The 18,681-nt window shown below is 40.8% G+C and overlaps 2 protein-coding genes across 2 annotated transcripts; one reads left to right on the top strand and one right to left on the bottom strand.

Moving 5' to 3' along the window:
• The first annotated feature begins 2,124 nt into the window (after window positions 1-2,124).
• On the top strand, window positions 2,125-5,576 carry LOC125013113 (ubiquitin carboxyl-terminal hydrolase 29-like). The gene is made up of 13 exons (XM_047593438.1): window positions 2,125-2,328; window positions 2,443-2,498; window positions 2,603-2,707; window positions 2,813-2,899; window positions 3,080-3,211; window positions 3,291-3,414; window positions 3,522-3,673; window positions 3,889-3,988; window positions 4,119-4,195; window positions 4,367-4,475; window positions 4,593-4,653; window positions 4,831-4,988; window positions 5,067-5,576. The coding sequence occupies exons 1-13, from the start codon at window positions 2,203-2,205 to the stop codon at window positions 5,070-5,072; spliced, it is 1,293 nt and encodes a 430-aa protein (XP_047449394.1). The 5' UTR covers window positions 2,125-2,202; the 3' UTR covers window positions 5,073-5,576.
• A 1,593-nt stretch (window positions 5,577-7,169) lies between these two features.
• On the bottom strand, window positions 7,170-9,768 carry si:dkey-243k1.3 (endonuclease domain-containing 1 protein-like). The gene is made up of 6 exons (XM_047594312.1): window positions 9,703-9,768; window positions 9,452-9,538; window positions 9,064-9,164; window positions 8,804-8,918; window positions 8,539-8,695; window positions 7,170-7,736 (listed from the first exon to the last, which is right to left on the bottom strand). The coding sequence occupies exons 2-6, from the start codon at window positions 9,527-9,529 to the stop codon at window positions 7,345-7,347; spliced, it is 843 nt and encodes a 280-aa protein (XP_047450268.1). The 5' UTR covers window positions 9,530-9,538; window positions 9,703-9,768; the 3' UTR covers window positions 7,170-7,344.
• Window positions 9,769-18,681: the final 8,913 nt, after the last annotated feature.

The raw sequence follows: 18,681 nt of genomic DNA, 5'->3' as shown, positions 1-18,681 counted from the left end.
TTTAATCATAGTACCAATTTAAGGGTAAATGTTTTAAACTGTTTCCACAGTAAAAAGCCTCATGGCCTAGGAGTATATTTTATTCTCTGTGATCCCTAAATCTAAAAGTTGTGACACCTCAGGTGTAAAACATAACATGACCTCAGAAGATGCCTATACAAGCAGTTGAGCTCATTTAGGATGTTGTACTATTTGACCATCTTCACACTGTGACTCTGTTATTTCAACAATATTAAAAAAAAAAGAAAAATCTTTAAACCCACTACATGCTTAGAACACAATCAGTTTTCAAAGGAAGGTTTCAAATTGTGGTTTATAATGAGTTACTGGTGAAGATGACTGTGAGGATGAAGGGTTTGGTATTATCTTGTCTCTACAGAGACATTTATAAACACCTGCGCATAATGATACAATGACACAGTGGCACAGGGTTGAAGATGAGCCGGGGCCATTTTTTTGTCCATTTTAGTGCTTTGAAGGTGCTGAGGATTTGATTTGCATTTCACCTGCTGATGTCTGGATTGTTGGAATGTTTGTGACGATGTCCACGGAATGTTCCGGAACTGTCATATTGTGATACAACAGTGCTACTTCAGAAGTACATCCTAGTATTTCGTGACTACTACTGTCTAGATAGAGATCTACGAACACTTCGAGCAAATCCTACTACGATTCACTTTCATGTTTTATTTACTGAAAGAGAGAGAAAGAATTTCAACGATGTTCAAGCGACGAAACAAGGTTTGTTTCACAGATATTCACGTTTCAGACCATCATCTAAAACCGTTACATCTGTGCATTAACTGAAAGAAGTTGTTGTTGTCTGTGAGGCTGCTTTCTATCACCAAAGAAGACCCATAATGTAGTTTTTGTTAGTAAATCTCATGTTTCTCTCCTTTACTTAACTTTAACAGATACATCCAAAGGAAGATCAGAGCAGAGAGTGCTCTGATTCCAATGAGAGGTAAGAAAGCTTTTTATGAATATATGGTAGTAAAACATAACGACAGGAAGAATAGAAAGACCTGTATGGTGTGACTGCTCATGAAGGTGATATGAACAGCTGTATGCTGTAAGATGTTTTAAAAAAAATGTCCCACTGACTTTCTGTGGAGCCAAAATATAACTTAATGCATATTATAGCCCAAAGCTCCAGTCTTAAAAGTCAGCTTGTGACAACAACAGAAAGATTCAGAAATATATTATTGTAATTGTTTATAAAGCACTTGCTGCAGTCAGTATTTCAGATTTGTACAAGTGTTTGTGTGGGATCCTCAGTCAGCATCATATTCTAATGTGCCATGATTAGTGAAGGTTTCTGAAGAGTTTCTCCTCACGTTGACAAGTTTTCATGGTATTGATTTATCTGATCATTTATAGATGTTCTGTTAGACAATGTCAGTAAATACGTAATTCAATACCTATCACAAACTTTGAGTCCAAGTTAGAAGTTTTGTCTTTAAAAGGTTTTTAACTATTTAACAAAGAAGCAGCAAATGAGCTCAGTTGAGGAGGTGAAGATTTATTCGCAACTCTCTCCTTTACAAATGACTAAATTATTCCAGGACTATTACGAACAGGCTTGTCTCTACTATGTTGTCCTCATTACTAAAATAATAGACATTTAGATTGAGTTAAGGGTATTTGCAATCAGTGTGCTGGTTTTAGTTGTTTCTGTCTGTCATCAGAGTCACCACGGTGGAGACTCCAACCACCAAGACCTCACCAGAAAACAACAAAGGGAGGACTCCTTGGTGGTACAGACTCTTCGGCCGAACCCTGGTATGTGTGGAAGGAAGCTTTAAATCATCAATTTAGATGTGTGTAGCAAATGTTCGGACACACAAGGATTTTAGTGTAGTTTTTTCTTAGTACCGTATTTGTTTTTCCTCTATAGACAAAAGATAAAAGTCAATCAAAGACTGCGATGGAGCGCTCTGACCAGCAGCAGAGGTAGGTGTCAGAATCTGTGTCTGTAGCCTCACAGTGATCTGACGTGTTTATCCTGGTAATGTTGGTTAAAATGCTGACAGAGAGATTCAGCCTTTCAAAGAATCACTTTACGTGATTTATCCACACTCCAAGTCAGCAGCAGAATAACCAGCTGTGTTTGGTTTCAGTGTCGCCTCCTCAGATGAAGCAGCTTCATCCACAGCACCCCAAGCTGAAGAAGAAAAACAGCAGGAGGAGAAGAAGACGACGATGGAGAAGACAACGGAGAAGACGACGACGGAGAAGACGACGACGGAGAAGACGTCAAAGAAGACGACGGAGAAGAAGAAGACGAAGAAGAAGACGACTTTCTGGGGGCTTTTTAGCTGCTGCAGAGTTTGTTTTAACTTGCTTTTTGTAGTCTGAACTTGAATGTTATCTCATAAAGTCTTTACACTAGTTCATCCTGCTGCTCTACTGTTTTGTTATACTCCATTTTTTGTCCAACAGAGAAAACATAGAGTTTGTCCAGTTTCTGACGACAGCACTCAGGAACTTTTCACAAGGTAACCAGACTCATTTCACTGTACTGACATCACCTCTTCTGGGAACAATTTCATTCATGAACTTGTTCAGATAGTTAATAAAATGATCTCACGCCAAATTCCAGCTCTAATGAAAGTGAGGATGAAACCCAACAGCCAGCCAGCTCCATCCAAGCTGAGAAAGAGGCGTTAAAAGACAAGATGGTGCTAGGAGACAAGAAAGCCAATGAGTAGGTTTACAACACAGACTGTGTGTGAACAGATTAATGTCCACACACTCACAGCTTCCACAGATCCTGTCTACTGACTGTCTGTCTGTCTGTCTGTGTCTCTAGTACCAAGGAGAGTCCAACCACCCACAGAGATGTCGCACAGGTCTCCTACCCACAGAGTGTCAGGGTTCAACAGGACTCCTGGTTTGGGTGAGTAAATCTACATACACATACTGTCACACAAAAACACAAGAAAACAACAAACAGATGGAATATTTTATGGAAAATAAACTAGTCTATCTATAAATACTACCAACCAGTCTCCATTTCTGTGGTTTATCATTGAAGACTATCATGTTGACGTGTCATGTGACTTGTTTTGTGTGTCAGGTTTCCCAACCCAGGCCAGATCTGTTACATGAACTCCAGCCTCCAGAGTCTGCTGACACTCAGAGAGTTCATCATGGATGTCAGCTCCCAGGAGGAGGTGTGGAGTTTGAGTCCAGGGACCGAGATAATAAGGTACAACACACATCCTCACAAACACACACATACACAAACCTGTAAGCCAACAACCACCATTTTCCTTCTTCCTCACCAGCTGTTTAAAGAACATTGTAAGATGTCACGGCTCCAAAAATGCTGGATACAAACTTTGGGCCCTTGCTATGTTCAAGAGGGTCCTCTCTGTCCAGGCTCCTGAATTTGGAGACTGTCACCAAAAAGTGAGTCAGTTGTTTCTGATAATTTAACGTTTCCCTGCCTGCACATTTTCTCGTCTGTGCATCACATCAAATCTGATCTGTGTATTTGTGTACGTCTATGCGTTCAGGATGCCCATGAGTTCCTAACAGCCGTTGTGGATCAGATAAGGAGTCTGGCTTCATCACTACAGGAGTTTGCAGCCTTCACTGAGAGAAGCTACACCTGCCCCGTGAAGAGAAACCTGGTGTTTACAATGCAGAACACCAGGAAATGCAAAAGGTAAAATCTCACCAGCTCTCTGCAGTTTAATTCTCTTTTTATGAATCTGTTCAAGTGTCTCTTTAACCAAATGCTCATTCTGGCTTCCATTTACGTGGGTATTGATCAGTGAAAGTCATTTTTATATGCTTACATCTTAACATTTTCCCATGTGAAAGTGATGATGTCCTTTTCTTGACATGGATCTTCATGTTTATCATCCCTTTAACACGCAGTTGTGGGGCTCAGTCCATCAGAGAGGAAGACTTCACCAACCTTTCTCTGGACCTGGTCCCTGGAAGTTCAGTGCAGCAGATGCTTCAGGAATACCAGATGGTAAAAACCTGCAGTTTTCATAAATTCACATGAGCACTTATTGATAAGCAGCTTCAATGGCTGTGCTTGTGCATGGATGTTTTGTTGGTGTGTTACACAGTACATAACTGTCAGCATGTTGTCCCTGCAGGAGACATTGTTGGAGTACAGGTGTGAGTGTGGAGGAAACACATCAGGCCAGCGATCCACATTTTTGACCCTGCCGAAGTAAGTGACACCACATCCATCACAAACTGTGCTGCTAGTTTTAACAACCATTTTCAAATGTCTGCTCTGCTCAGTGCAGTGAGTGTCTTTTGTTTGTTAAATATTGATTCAGTAAGTATCTTGAGTCTGAATGAATCCTCTTCCCCCTGCTCTTTCTTTTTCTGTCTACAGATTCCTGATGTTACACCTGAAGAGGTTCACGTTCACCCAGGATCTACTGATGAGGAAGCTGCACTACCCCGTCGACCTCTGCAGGGGGCTGCTGGTGACCTCCACACAGGTGAACTATCACACACCTGACAACAAACACAGAGCAAACATGTGGGCTATGTGTGCTGGAGTTAGGACTTTGTCTGTGTGTGTGAGGCTGACCGTTGTTATTTGTGATTCTTCACAGGCTGAGGGTTGGTACAGCCTGGTCAGTGCCATCAGTCATTTAGGATCTGGAGGAAACGCAGGTGAGATAAAATGAGAGGAGACTGTAACCTCTACCATAGTAACATATGAAAGAAATATAGGAAATGGGTTTTGAATTGTATGGAGACTCGACTACTGTTCTTCTTCTCCTCAGTAAAGTTTCATAACCTCAGTTGATGCTAGGAGCCCTGATGTAACAGCATTTCTTCTCCTTTTAGGACACTACATCAGCGATGGACTGCACCCTGACCACACACTGGAGGACCACAGTGACCGCTGGCTCCTGTATAACGATGCTCAAGTGTTGGAGACGACTGGAGCCTTCGTTTGTGAGACACGCCAGAAAACAGCTTATGTCCTCTTTTACCAAAAGAGGGTGAGTGGACACTCACACTTTGACTCTGTGACTTTTGCTGTTTAAATTGCCCACTAATGTTTTCATGTCTGTTGTTAGATGTAGCCAGTCTGGTAATGGTGAGACTGAATGATGCTGGACTCCCTGGATGACACCAGGAGCACAGACAGGACCTGTAGATGAGGATCCAGTCAGGTAAGCAGCCACAGAGGCTCTGCAGGTAAGTCTGTGCTCTCTGTTTTTGTGCTGCAGATAGTGAAGATGGTGGTTTCAGACGGGTCCAGCAGCTTGTCCTGTGTCCCGGAGCAGCAGGAGGTCCCCCAGCCCTTAGGAGGAAGGGTTCCCTCAGAGAGCCAGGTTCCTCCCGAGGTTTCTTCCTGTTTAAAGGGAGTTTTTCCTCGCCACCGTTGCTAAGTCACAGCTCATCTTCTGCTTCCATCGACTGTTTTGTCACTGGATTGGACTGGAAGTGACAAATCTACCATCATTATATGGGGATGAGATGGATGACTGGCTTGCTCTCTGAGGAAAGACTGGATGTAAATAACAAAATGTTAATTAATATAATGTATATAAATATTTTTTTAATAAATTAATATATAATTTTAATATTTTCAGCATTTTTGTGAGTCTTAATGATTGAACCAGGTTTATACACCGACTCCACTACAATCCGTCGTTGGTTATCATTGTTATCATTTTAGCAAATGTTTTGAGTTTTTCCATTAAAGTGTGTAAAAAACAGGTTAGAGTATAATTTAAGTTCAGTTTTACAGAGGACCTGTTACGTAGCTCCTTCAGGATTGTTTTAATATTCCACATTTGAGTCTGTTGTCTGTTGCTTGTGACCTGCAAAACTGTCTAGATGTCATGTTTATATTCCAGAGAATTTAGCAACTGTGCAGCCCGATGCAATTAAATTGAAGAAACAAAAATAGCAGTTCCAATAAAATTAATTAAGCTGCTGCTTAATCATTTTCAGAAGTGACTTGCTTCTTTTAAACAAAGAAAAATCAGCTTAGTGGTCTCAGCTAAAATGATTTTTGACATCTACCTTATGGACAAGCCATTCATTTTCTGGTTTTTAGAGGTCTCAGTGTTGATGCCTGAAATCAGTTTTGCCTGTTGGTGAGTATCAAAGGATGAAATGGAATGTAAAATAGTAGATTCAGTACAGATGAAATGGTTTTGGAAATCCCCACACCTATCCTTAAGTGCCACAGATATAAGTTTTTATGAAGCTCCACAACTCTTGAATGGTGATGAGGGGGAGATTTTAGGACCTGCGACATAGTCTTTTGTATGAAACCTTCTGTCTTTTAAGAGCCCAAATGCAAAAATCATTATTAGAATACGATGTTAGGATCCCTTGTGACATGATCTGAGGCAAATTCATTTAGAAGCTCAGTCCAAATGAAAACTGACCGGCAGGCTAGCAGTCAGCTAGCAACCAACTAGCAACCAACAAGAAGACACCAGCTAATTAGCCTAGCCAACAGCAGTAGGCAGTACGCAGCACATCATTGGGATTTTCAAATGTGCACCTCCCTTCACTGATGTTTAGTTACTTTAGGCCCACGTCACCTCACCTGTGTGTTCAACTCTGCTTTGTCAACTTTGAATTAGTCAAGCAAGTAGAAAGTAGAAAACGAGAATTTACTGGAGGTAATTTGCTACATCTGAAATAAGCTTTTGTTAATTTATTATTAGTATCCCATTACACAGTGTTTCTGTTCTCATTTATATCTTTTCTACTTCCATGTAGCTCCAGGATAAGTTTGGCTGGGATGCCTTTGCTGCCTACTTTACTGCTAATGATGGAAATTACTTTTATTCTTTGATTAAACAACAGGAGGAGAAAAGAAAGTTAAATAAATGAGAGCAACTCCTTTTGAGTGTTACATTGGCTGCTACCAAATGTTCACACTGTATTTTGCACGTACAGTTACAGTTATTAATATTATTGGTCTGTCTGTGATTGTTTGTTGAAGAGCATTTTATGTACGTTTATATTTTGTTCTTTTTAAAGTACAGCTGTGATGCGTATTTGCAATTTCATACAATGACAACAAAAGCTTTCCGTTTCGTTTCATTCCCAGACTACTTCTAATTCTGTTGATAAGCTTGACACTTGTTTTTCATTTATGTAGCTGGGTGTGTTTTTATACAGTTACATGACACCAATAAGCAGTAACAAAGGTCTCTGCTGTTAAATTTTTATTCATTTGTTGTTTATCAAGAGCAATGATTTCATTTGTCTTAAAGCTGTTAAATGGTAACACAAACCATGTTCAACATAGCTGTTGGTAACTATTTAGCATAGCTTTTGGTGTACGTTCAGCTTAAGCACAAAATCCAATCATTTTCTGGTGATCTTTCATGCTCTGCAGTTGTTGTAGAAAAGCTCCCCAATTGGTTCATTGGAGAACTGCTGCAGGAACTCTCCCAGCTGGTCCACAGTAATCTTGTCCACCCAGTTCTCCTCCGTGTTCCTTGCAGTGGCAGCGCCGCTGTCAATGGGTTTGTCGTTGTTGTCGACACAGCAGTAGGCGTTCCACAGGTAGTCTGGGATGTTGACACGCTTCACGTTGTTTTTGATAATCCAGTTATCTAGAGAGGGAACGGCACCAACCAGCACAAAGGCCTTGGAGCACTTGTTCAGGAAAAGTGTGGTGAGATCGGACTCGTGGATCCTCCAGGCGTTCTGATTCAGCGTTGGGTTCTGAGGAACCACATTGGTCAGGGTGAATGTGGCATTGCGACTAGGGACTGCAACAGAGAAGCAGAGAGAGGTACACTAAGTGTGGTGTAGGGATGACAAACCAGAGTATGTTTCAAAAGGAACATGTGTCTAGTAGCGGATGAGCCATTCTCAATATGTAATTAAGATTCAATAATGTCCTTTTAAATTGCAGCATGAATGGTTGAAGGCATAGCGATGCTGAATCCAGTTTAGCTGAAAAAGTCTTTGACTGTGAGTGTCAACATTCACACGCTGCATCTCACTCTTGTTTTGAATAACTGTGGAAGTGTGGTTGATAAGTTCTTTGTTCTGCTTTATTTTCACATGATTGTAGAAAAGAAAAGTCTTGTGAACGAAGTCATAAACTATTCAGTTAAATACATGACGACATGATGAGCAATGCATGATGTAAAACAGGATGAATATAGAAAAATAAAACAAACTTGAAGTATCTGCAAATATGTGTCACTCCATCCTTCAGTTTTCAGACATTTCTGTGGCTGTACCTTTGAAAGCAGCCTTGTAGTTGCTATGAAAACAGCTGTCATGTTAACAAACAGCCTTTTATAGTGGTATGTAGTGTATAGTGGTTTCTTTTGCTCTCAGGGCAAATAAATATACTGTGTGTGCACACTGTGTCAAGCTTAAGATTGATCACAATTCGGTGGAAAGTCATGATGCAGCTGTATATTCAATAAGCTAGTTTGACAGGCATACACTTATGTGAAATAAAGACACCCTCGTCACAGCAATAACTGTGTTCTCTGGTCCTGTAGTGCCACCTACTGTCTCCCCTCCCAGAAAACAACCATGTCCAATCTGGATTACCTGGATGGTGTCCGTTGGGATTGAGGTGACCACGGTCAAAACCAGAGTATGTGTAGTCCTCATTCAGAGCTTGTTTCTCTCCCAGGTAGACTCCAGGGTAGTCTTTCCCCAGCCAGTAGCCATCCTTCATCTCCGCTTGCCAAGACATGTCGACCAGCTACAAAAAATGTTTAAAAGTCCTGATTCCCAAAATCGAATAAAAGAAAGGAAGCGGTCTGATTATTTTAGACAAACATTAAACATTGCACTGATGTGCAGGGCTAACCTGAGGTTCCACAAACCACCTTTTCTCTCTGCCACCTCCGTTGCTCGGCTCGAATTGATAGGCAGAGTAGACAGCAATGCGATTGTTGGTGTCGTACAGCGTGGCAAAGTGGTACCTGATGGTGCAAAGATTGAGAAAAATGACTGGGGGCAATTAAAGTGTTGCTATGGAAAATAGAGCTCAAAGAACCAAATAGTGGATAAAACATTGCAACACACAAATGCAGACGTTCAAAATAATTTCTTCTGCTCATTTACTACCTGTTAACAAAGCGATGACAGAGACGGGCAGCACCAGATGTAGACGCCCCCAAACCGGGAACTTTGTCTTTGTAAAAGTATTTCAAACATTCTGGTTCATCCTGCAGCAAAGTAACCATGTGACACAATCTCCTTAGTGAACCTTTGACAGTACACACATTTAATATTACTTAGGTTTGTGTATGAAAAGAAACAACCCTCTATAAATTAAACATTGTAGTAACACATGTCATTATAAACGTTGTAAATACTGTACTATATGAACTGTATAGCTCCATATATATGTACATATCCATATATACATATCTATCTGTCTTTTGATAAAATTGAGAAAAAGTAATTGTCGCTCTATGGCCACACCATGCAATAAAGGAATAAGGACACAAACCTCAAAACGTTCCACGACATCCGCGTGGACACAACAGAGGAGCGGGAGGAGAACGCAAAATGCTACCAAAGTTTGCATTTTTCAAACCTGTGGTTGAATTGAATAAGAAAAAAGATTAAAGAGTTAAACTGAATAAGGCTGTGTGCAGTACAAAGTGTGCAGGTCTACTTTAATAGCTCAGACCAGCAAGCACATGGAAGCGTGTTTGTCTTCACGTCTGTGTTTCTGTATGTGTGTGTATGTCCACTCACCTGCTGTTGCACCTGTACACTGCCACGGTCTTCCCTGAAGAAGCGGGCTTTTATATATGACTTCACCACCTCCCAACCTTTCACCTTGTTTATCATCTTCTTTGAAGTGAGCTCAACTCAGTTAACATGTGATATTTGTGTGGGATGACCTACTATTTGACGGCCTAATCAGGTGTGGGTGTAGATGACCAAGAGTGGGAGTGCAGCAATAGTAAAGTAAAGTGACGACCAATGGAGTATGAAAAATAATTATGACAACATCCAAAAACACTGTTTCATCTGAGTGACAGTTAATGTCTTTAATAGTCTTAATATCACACAGGCTGAAATGAATCTACACTAATAGTATTTTCTGTTATTAAAATGAATCCCAGCACCACATTAAAAAGTGAAATGCATTTATTGTTGACTATGTAAATACACTATATATATAATAATATGTATATACTCATTTTGACATTGAGTGTTTTTATTGTTAATTTATTGCGTACTGTATACACAACCGTCTATTTTTAGCTGCACTCCCACAGGTATTGTTTCAGAGAATTTGCACAGAGTCCTGGAATATTTAACATAACATGTGTTTTTGACAGATTCACTCACAAGCTCCCAAACCAGCCCGTGGTTAGGTAACAGTGAGATAGCTCCACATTTGATGGCTTTCCCACGATCACATGCTGTATTGCACCTCCCATGTGGAGCCCTACCTATTACCACACAAAAGGCAGAGTTTGGTGCTTGAACTTAGTTCACGTGCTCAGAGAGGTCGGCTCAGGTTCATACAGAGCCGTGTTTCTGGATTGCGTTCAGAGAAACATCAGCACACTGAAGACTTTCCAAAATTAAAGTATGACACACAGTTATCCTCCACATGTTGACCTCAACCGACCAGTCATTTGGCTCAGTCTCATGCTAAATTCAAATGTACTTCTGTGGACAAAGGTGGACTCAGGTCCTTTATTCTACACTGTCTGCTGGGCTTTGGTGCCCAGTTTAGTGACTATGAATGTATACTATGAATTGAATATTGTATATTTTTGTAGTCAACTAAAACCTGGGGAATACTGTACTTTTTACTGCACTATTTATGCATAGGTGGTTTGAAGAGTAAGATTTTTACACACTAAATATATGAAGTGCCTATATATAATAAAATATCTGTCAATGACCTGAGTTTGGTTTTCTATTTATTCAGACCCTGTCTTGACTAGTTTTGGAAAGTGAAAACATCATCACATGATGACACAATATTTTTGATCTCGCCAACTGGATTTGTTTTCATGCAGTGTTTGTTGGACTTTAATCTGAAGTTTTCTCTGATTCTTATTGTTTATCATCCTTTTTCTCAGTTTTTTTATGCCACAGACAGTAATATACAACACTATATCAAATGCCACTCCATCCACTCAGGACACTAAACAGCTTCTACGTGGATTTGATGCTGTAGCTACGGCGACAGTCCAGATCATACACAGACCACATGCAGATTCTAGCCGAGGCTCTGTCCAGGAATGTCCCCATGAACAAGTGGAGTTGGTGGAGACCGGGTGAGGAAGCTCTGAAAGTTCTGACTTGAGGATTTAAACTGTGGTACTTGTTTTCTCCTTCTAGAGTACCCATCCACTTAATAGTACTGGCATTCTACATGTACTTATTTATTCCTTTTATTCTCTGGAGCTTGGCTTCCTTACTGTGAGTGTTCATGCTACTTTTGTCCTCTCTGTTGTTGTAAGTCTGTATATTTTGCCACTGCAAGATCACTGAACCATTATCGTATCTTATCTTACCTTAATGTGTGTGTGTATGTGTGTGTGTGAATCATTTGGCTCGTAAACGTAAGTAAACTAGTGGAGAGGTTCGAAGATAAGGAAATATGTCCATTATTTGGTGCATACTATTTTTATGTATGATCTTGACCTGCCTTAAAATAAAAGCAGTGAGTTAAAAACAATAACACATAGCTTTAATATTATAGTGGAACAAAGAGGGAAAGGGCAGTTAGGGAGAAAATGTGCATAATTACATTCTACCACTATTAGCAAGTGACTTCATTTCAAACAGACGATGTGTTTTTAAGTTAATTTTGGAAAGATGAGTGTAAAATTTTCCTGATATATTGAAGCAGTCTGTCTTGTTGCAATATATGCAAAACATTTTACAAAGTTTTATTTTGTTTGTTTTTATTTTTTTTGTTGTTTTTTTTTATTCTTTTGTTTTTCAGCCCCACTAACTGGGCTTAAGTATAGTTTATTTTGTTTCCACCCATAGTGAAAAATATTTTTCTTCCATTACAGTTCATGGATACTGCCTCCAATCCCTGTTCAGGTGGAATTTAATGGGTTTCCTTGCAGGTAATAATATATTTTCATATAGATTTTTAAGTTATTGTTAGTCAAATCTCAAAAACCTTTCAGATGAAAGCTGGCTGCTGGAAGCTAAATACATTTTAATTGGAATAGAGCCACAGAAGCTGTTGGAGAACATTATGGAAAAGATAAAGACACTGAGGCTTATTTAATCAGCCTTGTATTTTCCCATTACTCTGCTGACATTTATTTTTTCACATTAAGCAATCAGTGTAAAACTCTGCACACTCAGTGCAGGTCTGTGAGTCACTATATGACAATACACAATGTCCTGTGTTTGTTCACTGTAATTGTTTTATTGTTAAAGGGGAAGTTAAATGTACATGTGTTGATCCCTGTGCTGCGAACTATATCTGAAATAACAGCTTTTCTAAAGCCAAGTATTAAAAAGTTGTTAAAATCAAAGATTTAAGAAGTTTATATTTCATCATTTCCACCTGGTTTTCCTGGTAGTGAGGCACCATTTTGAAGTCACGTAATTGAATACTTCACAGGGTTTGTTGGATCCCTCTGTACGCCGTTGGAAATGGATGAGGATGAAATGGAAAGAGATCTTGAGCCCAGTATAAATCCTGTTGGATTTGCTTCTGAACCGAGCAGAGACGTGGAAGAAGTGGTGAAACTGGTTTGGAGAGCGTGTTGGCAACACTACCTGGTGTCAGTGTGGCTGTTAGCCACTGTTTCAGAGTCCATCAGAATTTAATCCACGGTCTGTCCTGTATCAGCACGGTGCGTGATTTAAACATTACATGTTGGGAGGCGGACGTGTTGGAAGTAGCAATGCTCTCACTGAAAGAGTGGAAACACTGCAACACCTCGTTAGTAGCAGGTAAGTCAAGCTAGCAGCAACCACACGTTAAAATGCGATATAAAACAAATACATGCTACGTGGTGTTGGATAGACACAGGAATGTGATTATAAATGTGCTAACAATATATCCCTGTTAGCATTTTCGGGTATAGTTTTTGTGTGACTCTTTCTATTGTTCTATTGTATTGTATTATATCTTTATTTATTCTTCTTTTTTTTTTTTTTTTACCAGTAGGCTTACATAACAGTAGCTTACTGTGAAGAAATCAGTTTTAAGCAAAACATACATGAGAGATTTTACAGGACAACCAACCCCATGACACAGTACGGAAAGTTGGCAGCACCCCTTGCTAAAAAACATGTAACAGCCGCGTATTTGCTCCCTATATGCTAACATTTCTCAATAGCGTTATATACGGTATTGCCTAAAAGAAGGGAACTCCATTTATAAAATGTGGTTTCCTTGACTGAGTGCCTCATTTTCACTTTAAAGGAAATAGATGCATGTAGATTAATGGACCACACTTTCTGGCTTTCTATGTAATTATAAATGTAAATGGTGTAAACATCCAGACAGAAAAGATGCGATTAAACGAAGGACTCAGACAATGATCAAAAAATGAGACAGAAACCAAAGCATTTGACTGACAGCTGTAAATGCTGTAAAATTAAATTCAAGGAACAAAGCCCACTATATAAACTTATATGTGTTAAACAACAACATGAGAAATAATAAGACGTAGTTGAATGTTGGGAAATTATTTCACTGATCAGATAATGAATCAGTGAATCCCTCTCTGCCTGGCTTTAATGATTGAATGACTGATGTTGCTTCCTTTCACTTGTGTTGCTGCAACACATGTGTTGTTGCGAAGCTCTGCCTCTAGGTTGCAGTGTTGAATTAAGATTTCAAGTTGAACATTTGAAGTACGTTTCGTCTTTTGAGCACGATTGCAGTCCACATTATTCAAGTGTTCACTCACCTGGAAAATACTCATTCTGCAAACTGATGATCCAGCCATTGATTGACCCTGTTATCAACACTCGAAACAAGTAAATTACAGATTTGTCTCAATAGACTGCTTCAAAGCGTGTTCACAGTGAATGTTGCGGCAGATTGTCATTAAAGATGACACTATGAATGACAACAGAAGCCCCTGTGGTGGATTTTAGAGATATCTTTTATGTTTTTGATTTGGCCCAGAAGTTAATTTTAGTGGACTGTGTCTATAATTGACTTAAATAACGCTTTGTCACTTGGAAAGATCACAGGGAATTGGATTCCCCAGACATGGGTTTAGTCTAATCCTTGACTCAAAAGCATCTTTTGGTACTGTCAGTAAATGAGAGGAAGCTGAGCCTGGTTCAACGGGAACACTGCTTGTGTTTCAAGCTATAGACTTCAGGAAATCACACGCCTAGATTTACATTGAACTTAGCTTACATTCATCTTAACCTGTTCATGATTTTTGATTAATCTTATGAGAATTGCTCATGCTGATCACAGTTTTGTTGCTGGACTTCAGTGTAGGACGTGTTTGATGTTTCTGAGACCAAACTGTAAATTGTGGTTAAATGCAAAAGATTTTCACTGAGTCTTTACAGCACTAACCTCACAAATCCCAAATAAATCTGTCTCGGTTTCTGTGACTGGGGCTTTGCACCAGTGCATTAATTTTAAGGCCAAACAGGGAGTTTGATCTGTCAGTGGTTCTCAAAAAGTAGGTCAGGGCAGGTGATCAGGGGTAGAAAAAAAATCAGTTAGGGCTTCATTTCATTTTTCACTTTGCATATGGAATGGACTTCAACAAACAATGTCAGCTCAAGGTTCTCAGTAGCTGATCGTGAGTGCACATTATCGTCCTCATGAGATCAAGATTGAAAATGTGACTGTCCAGCCCTGGAACATTTAATAACTGGACTTGGACAGTGTCAGCAAAAATAACAAATGCAGAACAAGTTAAGTTTAATACTATAACAGACTGCCTATGTGATACCGGTGGATAAATGAATCCCTGAAAGCTATTCTAATAAAACACTGATGAAGAAAATGGCAGATCGCGCATGCAGATTTAGACGAGTGGTTGCGAGTTTCTTCATTGTAATGGATTAATCTGAGCAAGGTTGGGAATTGGGTGGCCTTATTGACCCCAAACCTTTAACACCACTATGAAGGATAACACACCGTGACTTTTCGCTTAATCCTTAATTCTGCTTCACGGTCATTTCTGCATTTTGATATTTTAAGTGTCAGACGTACTGATGTGCACTATGTTGGCCTTCATATCAGAGTTTTTGTTGGATCAGTTTGAAGAGGCCGGGGTGGGGGTGAGGATGGGGGGGCGACACTAAAGCAGTTCCTGTGCACAAACTGACTGCAGTGCTGCTGAGGAGGCAAAAAGGTGAGACCGCATCTTTCCACACACTTACCTCTCTGTCTGCTCCAAGGACAGATGGCCAGACACACGTCTCAGCCCAGACAGAAAAAGGAAACAGAGGAATTCAATCACACACCATGGATGCCCCCTCTACCCCCAGCCCACCCCCACCTACACACACAACCCCATTTCCCAATATCCCCCCCCCCTCCCTCCCTCCCCCACTGCCCCTTTATCATTTTCTCTCCTTCTTTTTTCATCTTTTTAAGTCGCTTCATTTCAGATGCATTCATACATTTCCAATATCTTTATGTATGAGTCTGTCTCCCTCCCTTCCTTCCCTCCCTCCCTCCCTCCCTCCTCCTCCTCACCTCACCTACCCTCGCCCCTCCCTTCCCTTCCCTTCCCCACTCCCCCCATTTTCTCTCTGCCTTGCTCCCTCTCTTCCTCCCATCCTCACCTCTCCCCGTGCCTCCCTCCTCATTTCTTCCTCCCTTCGCTCCCTATCTTCCTCCCTCCGTCTCTCCCTCCATCCCATTACTGTAATCCATCACTCTTCCATCAGCCACCATGCAAACAGGCCTCCTGGTTACCATAGCAACCACCTCCGGCCCGGCAGTGCGCAGCCTCTCTCCGATTGGCTGGCAGGGCCTAGGCAGTCTCAGTCTGTCTGGGAGATGTGGTAATTGGCTGGGAAGTCATACACACACGCATGCACACACACACACACATGCACGCACACACTACGCACACACGGTACAGTACTAACACACCGACATACAGTATACACACCCTCACACGTGCACAGGAATACACACGCACATATATTTAAACTTACTGTGGGCCTAAATAAATATACATACCGATATTCAGTTGGGTATTAAAACCCGCACACACAGCATAAACATCCTCGGAGATATGAAAGGGAGACTGGGGTCAGAGTAATGAAGCTCATAAGAAGATGAGGGCTCTAGGCTGTGTGCGTACAGTATGTGTGCGAAAGTGCATGTTTGAGTGCACACATGTCTGAGTTGGTGTGTGGTGTGTGCTTTATCGTGTGGGTTTCTGTGTACACAGGGTGGCTGGGGTTGGGGGTGGCGTGCAGGATTTTGGATAAGGTTGGAGCTCTGCCAAAAGGATGGATGGAGGAATTGTTTTGTTTTTTGAGCATTTCTTTAAAAATACCTATATTCCCCTCAAGGAACCGAGTGTGCACTAGTGTGTTGGTTTACCTTCTTGTGGAAGGAAGCAGGGAAGGGCGGAAAAAAAAAATGGAACTCTTGACCGGCTTGGCTTCACCTCGCCGCTGTTGCTCAGCCAGGTCTGGCCAACACAGCAGCTATGATGAATGTCTCATCTCTAGGAATACATCACAAATAGCAAAACTGTACCTGCCCTGAATAGCAACGTGTATTCTCTTCCGCAGTGTTGCCTGAAAACAAGTGTGGACAATGGGACTCTTTTGTCCCTCGCTTCTAGTTTTCCAGGCCGCCTATAGAGGCAAAACAATGCCGCCGCTTAATCTTTTGTCGAGTGCGTCGCAAAAAAGAAAATAGGAGGTTTTCTGGTTGTGTGATTTAGCCGGGATGTGTTTAATTTAAATAGGGAAGGATAATTAGTTATTCAGGGTTTGAAAAGAGCATAAAATGGTTGTTGTTGGCCACAGTTTCCAGCATAGGTTAGAAAAGCACTGTGTGGGCTAGTCCTCCCCACCTGAAGACGGAAAAAAAAAATTGCTAAACCGACTTGTAAGCTGCTCTAGTTGGCAGCAACACAGATGAACAGACGAGCAGACAGACAGACTAGCTGCCGTCCAAAAACACGCAAGCATTCAGTGATTTATACCACGGCAACCAGAGCAAACAATACACAAGCAGAAACACACACATACGCATTGCACGCACAATGACAACACAAAGGTAGGGCTCGTTTTTCAATCTCATCTTTTTAATGGAAAAAAAATGAGTCAAGGGAAGAGAGAAAAAACTGGGTAGATTGAGAAAGCCGAATGAATTCACAGAGAATGAGTGACAGCGGCGATGACAGCAATGCGGTCACAGTCCACATTTCAAAGCATTCCCAGGTACCAGACAGAGAAAGAGAGGAGGAGAAAATGGGGAGGGAGGTTAAAAAATGTCCAAGAAGATTTCATCTTCCTCTCGAGGTAAAAAATACAAATTAAAAACTCATCTTTATCCAGTGTTGTTTTACAGCAGACAGTCACGTCGAAAAAATGCAAAGATTAAAAATAAAAAGTGCACCCGCACTCGCACACACACATACTTACAATTAGTTTCTCTTATTTTTGGGAAAGGAAAACAAAAAAACAAAAAAATAAAAAAAACAAAAACAAAGTGCAAGCAAGATCACAGAACAACAATTTACAAGAGAGAGGCCTGGAATGGCCCGAAGTCTCAACCCTCTGACTGAGCCACGCCACTGGCTTTAGATGGGGGTGATGGCATCGAACTGAGGCCTGGAGGTTCCTGGTGTGACTTTGTTCGACCCCCCACCCCCACCCCCACCTTCACCTTGGTTTGTCCATTTGTACAAAGGGAAAAGTTCAAGTTTCATCAAATGACATTGATACCCGCCACCCATCCTACACCCCAACATGGCTTCCCAACCCTTCCCAAAGAGTACAATCAAAATTAGTTTGACTCCACCATGCTTCTCCTACTAAGTGCCAGGAAAGCTCCCAACATAAAGGCTTTTCAGTCACCATTGACATCATCATCATTGTCTACGAAATCACAAACATTTCCATTAAATTCAATCTAGCAATCATCATTAAACATTTCCACTTCATCATCAAACTATTTCCACTTATTCACACTTCAAGGCGAGGCATCAGCGCTGATTAGTTAATTGTAATAAACAGCTTTTTGATTGGGCGCTATTAATTTAGCACGCCATAAAACGAAACAACACAAGCCAAGTGCAGCGCGTGGAGTGAGTACACTCCAGCACACTATTGTTGTAATCTCTGCTCAACATCACAGTCCTCTAGCAGTGCAGTGCCATGCAACTGGTTTCACCGAGAAGAATATGTCCGCGGAACATTTTCACAATAACAATTATCATTCACGATTTTGGTTCGGTTATCTTTTTCGCTTCTTCCATTAAGTGGTTTTACACGCACTCGCACACACACACACACACACACACACACACACACACACACGTATACGGACTAGACTCATGCACACAGAGGCATAAATGCACTCGAAGAGCAAATGCAGCTGCACTGTGCAAATGTGAAAAAACATAATTGCAAAATCAAACAAGGAAACAAACAGGAAAAGAAGTTTTCTCTCGTTATTTTTTTTTTAAAAAAAGCATTACTGTCGATATCCAAAATATGAAATCAGGAACATTTCAGGCGTCATTCATGCAACAGTGGAGTTGGACTGCGGGGTAGCAC

Source organism: Mugil cephalus, chromosome 9 (genome assembly GCF_022458985.1).
Source record: "Mugil cephalus isolate CIBA_MC_2020 chromosome 9, CIBA_Mcephalus_1.1, whole genome shotgun sequence".
NCBI classification, from domain to species: Eukaryota; Metazoa; Chordata; class Actinopteri; order Mugiliformes; family Mugilidae; genus Mugil; species Mugil cephalus.
This window is presented reverse-complemented; position numbering and strand designations above follow the sequence as displayed.

Coding starts and splice junctions, on each gene's coding strand:
- LOC125013113 (XM_047593438.1), top strand. CDS start 2,203: ATGGAGAAGACAACGGAGAAGACGACGACGGAGAAGACGACGACGGAG. Junction 2,900..3,079: donor CAACAGGACTCCTGGTTTGG/GTGAGTAAATCT, acceptor TTTGTGTGTCAG/GTTTCCCAACCCAGGCCAGA. Junction 4,476..4,592: donor TGCTGGTGACCTCCACACAG/GTGAACTATCAC, acceptor GATTCTTCACAG/GCTGAGGGTTGGTACAGCCT.
- si:dkey-243k1.3 (XM_047594312.1), bottom strand. CDS start 9,529: ATGCAAACTTTGGTAGCATTTTGCGTTCTCCTCCCGCTCCTCTGTTGT. Junction 8,919..9,063: donor TGTCATCGCTTTGTTAACAG/GTAGTAAATGAG, acceptor TTGCACCATCAG/GTACCACTTTGCCACGCTGT. Junction 8,696..8,803: donor GGTGGTTTGTGGAACCTCAG/GTTAGCCCTGCA, acceptor CATTTTTTGTAG/CTGGTCGACATGTCTTGGCA.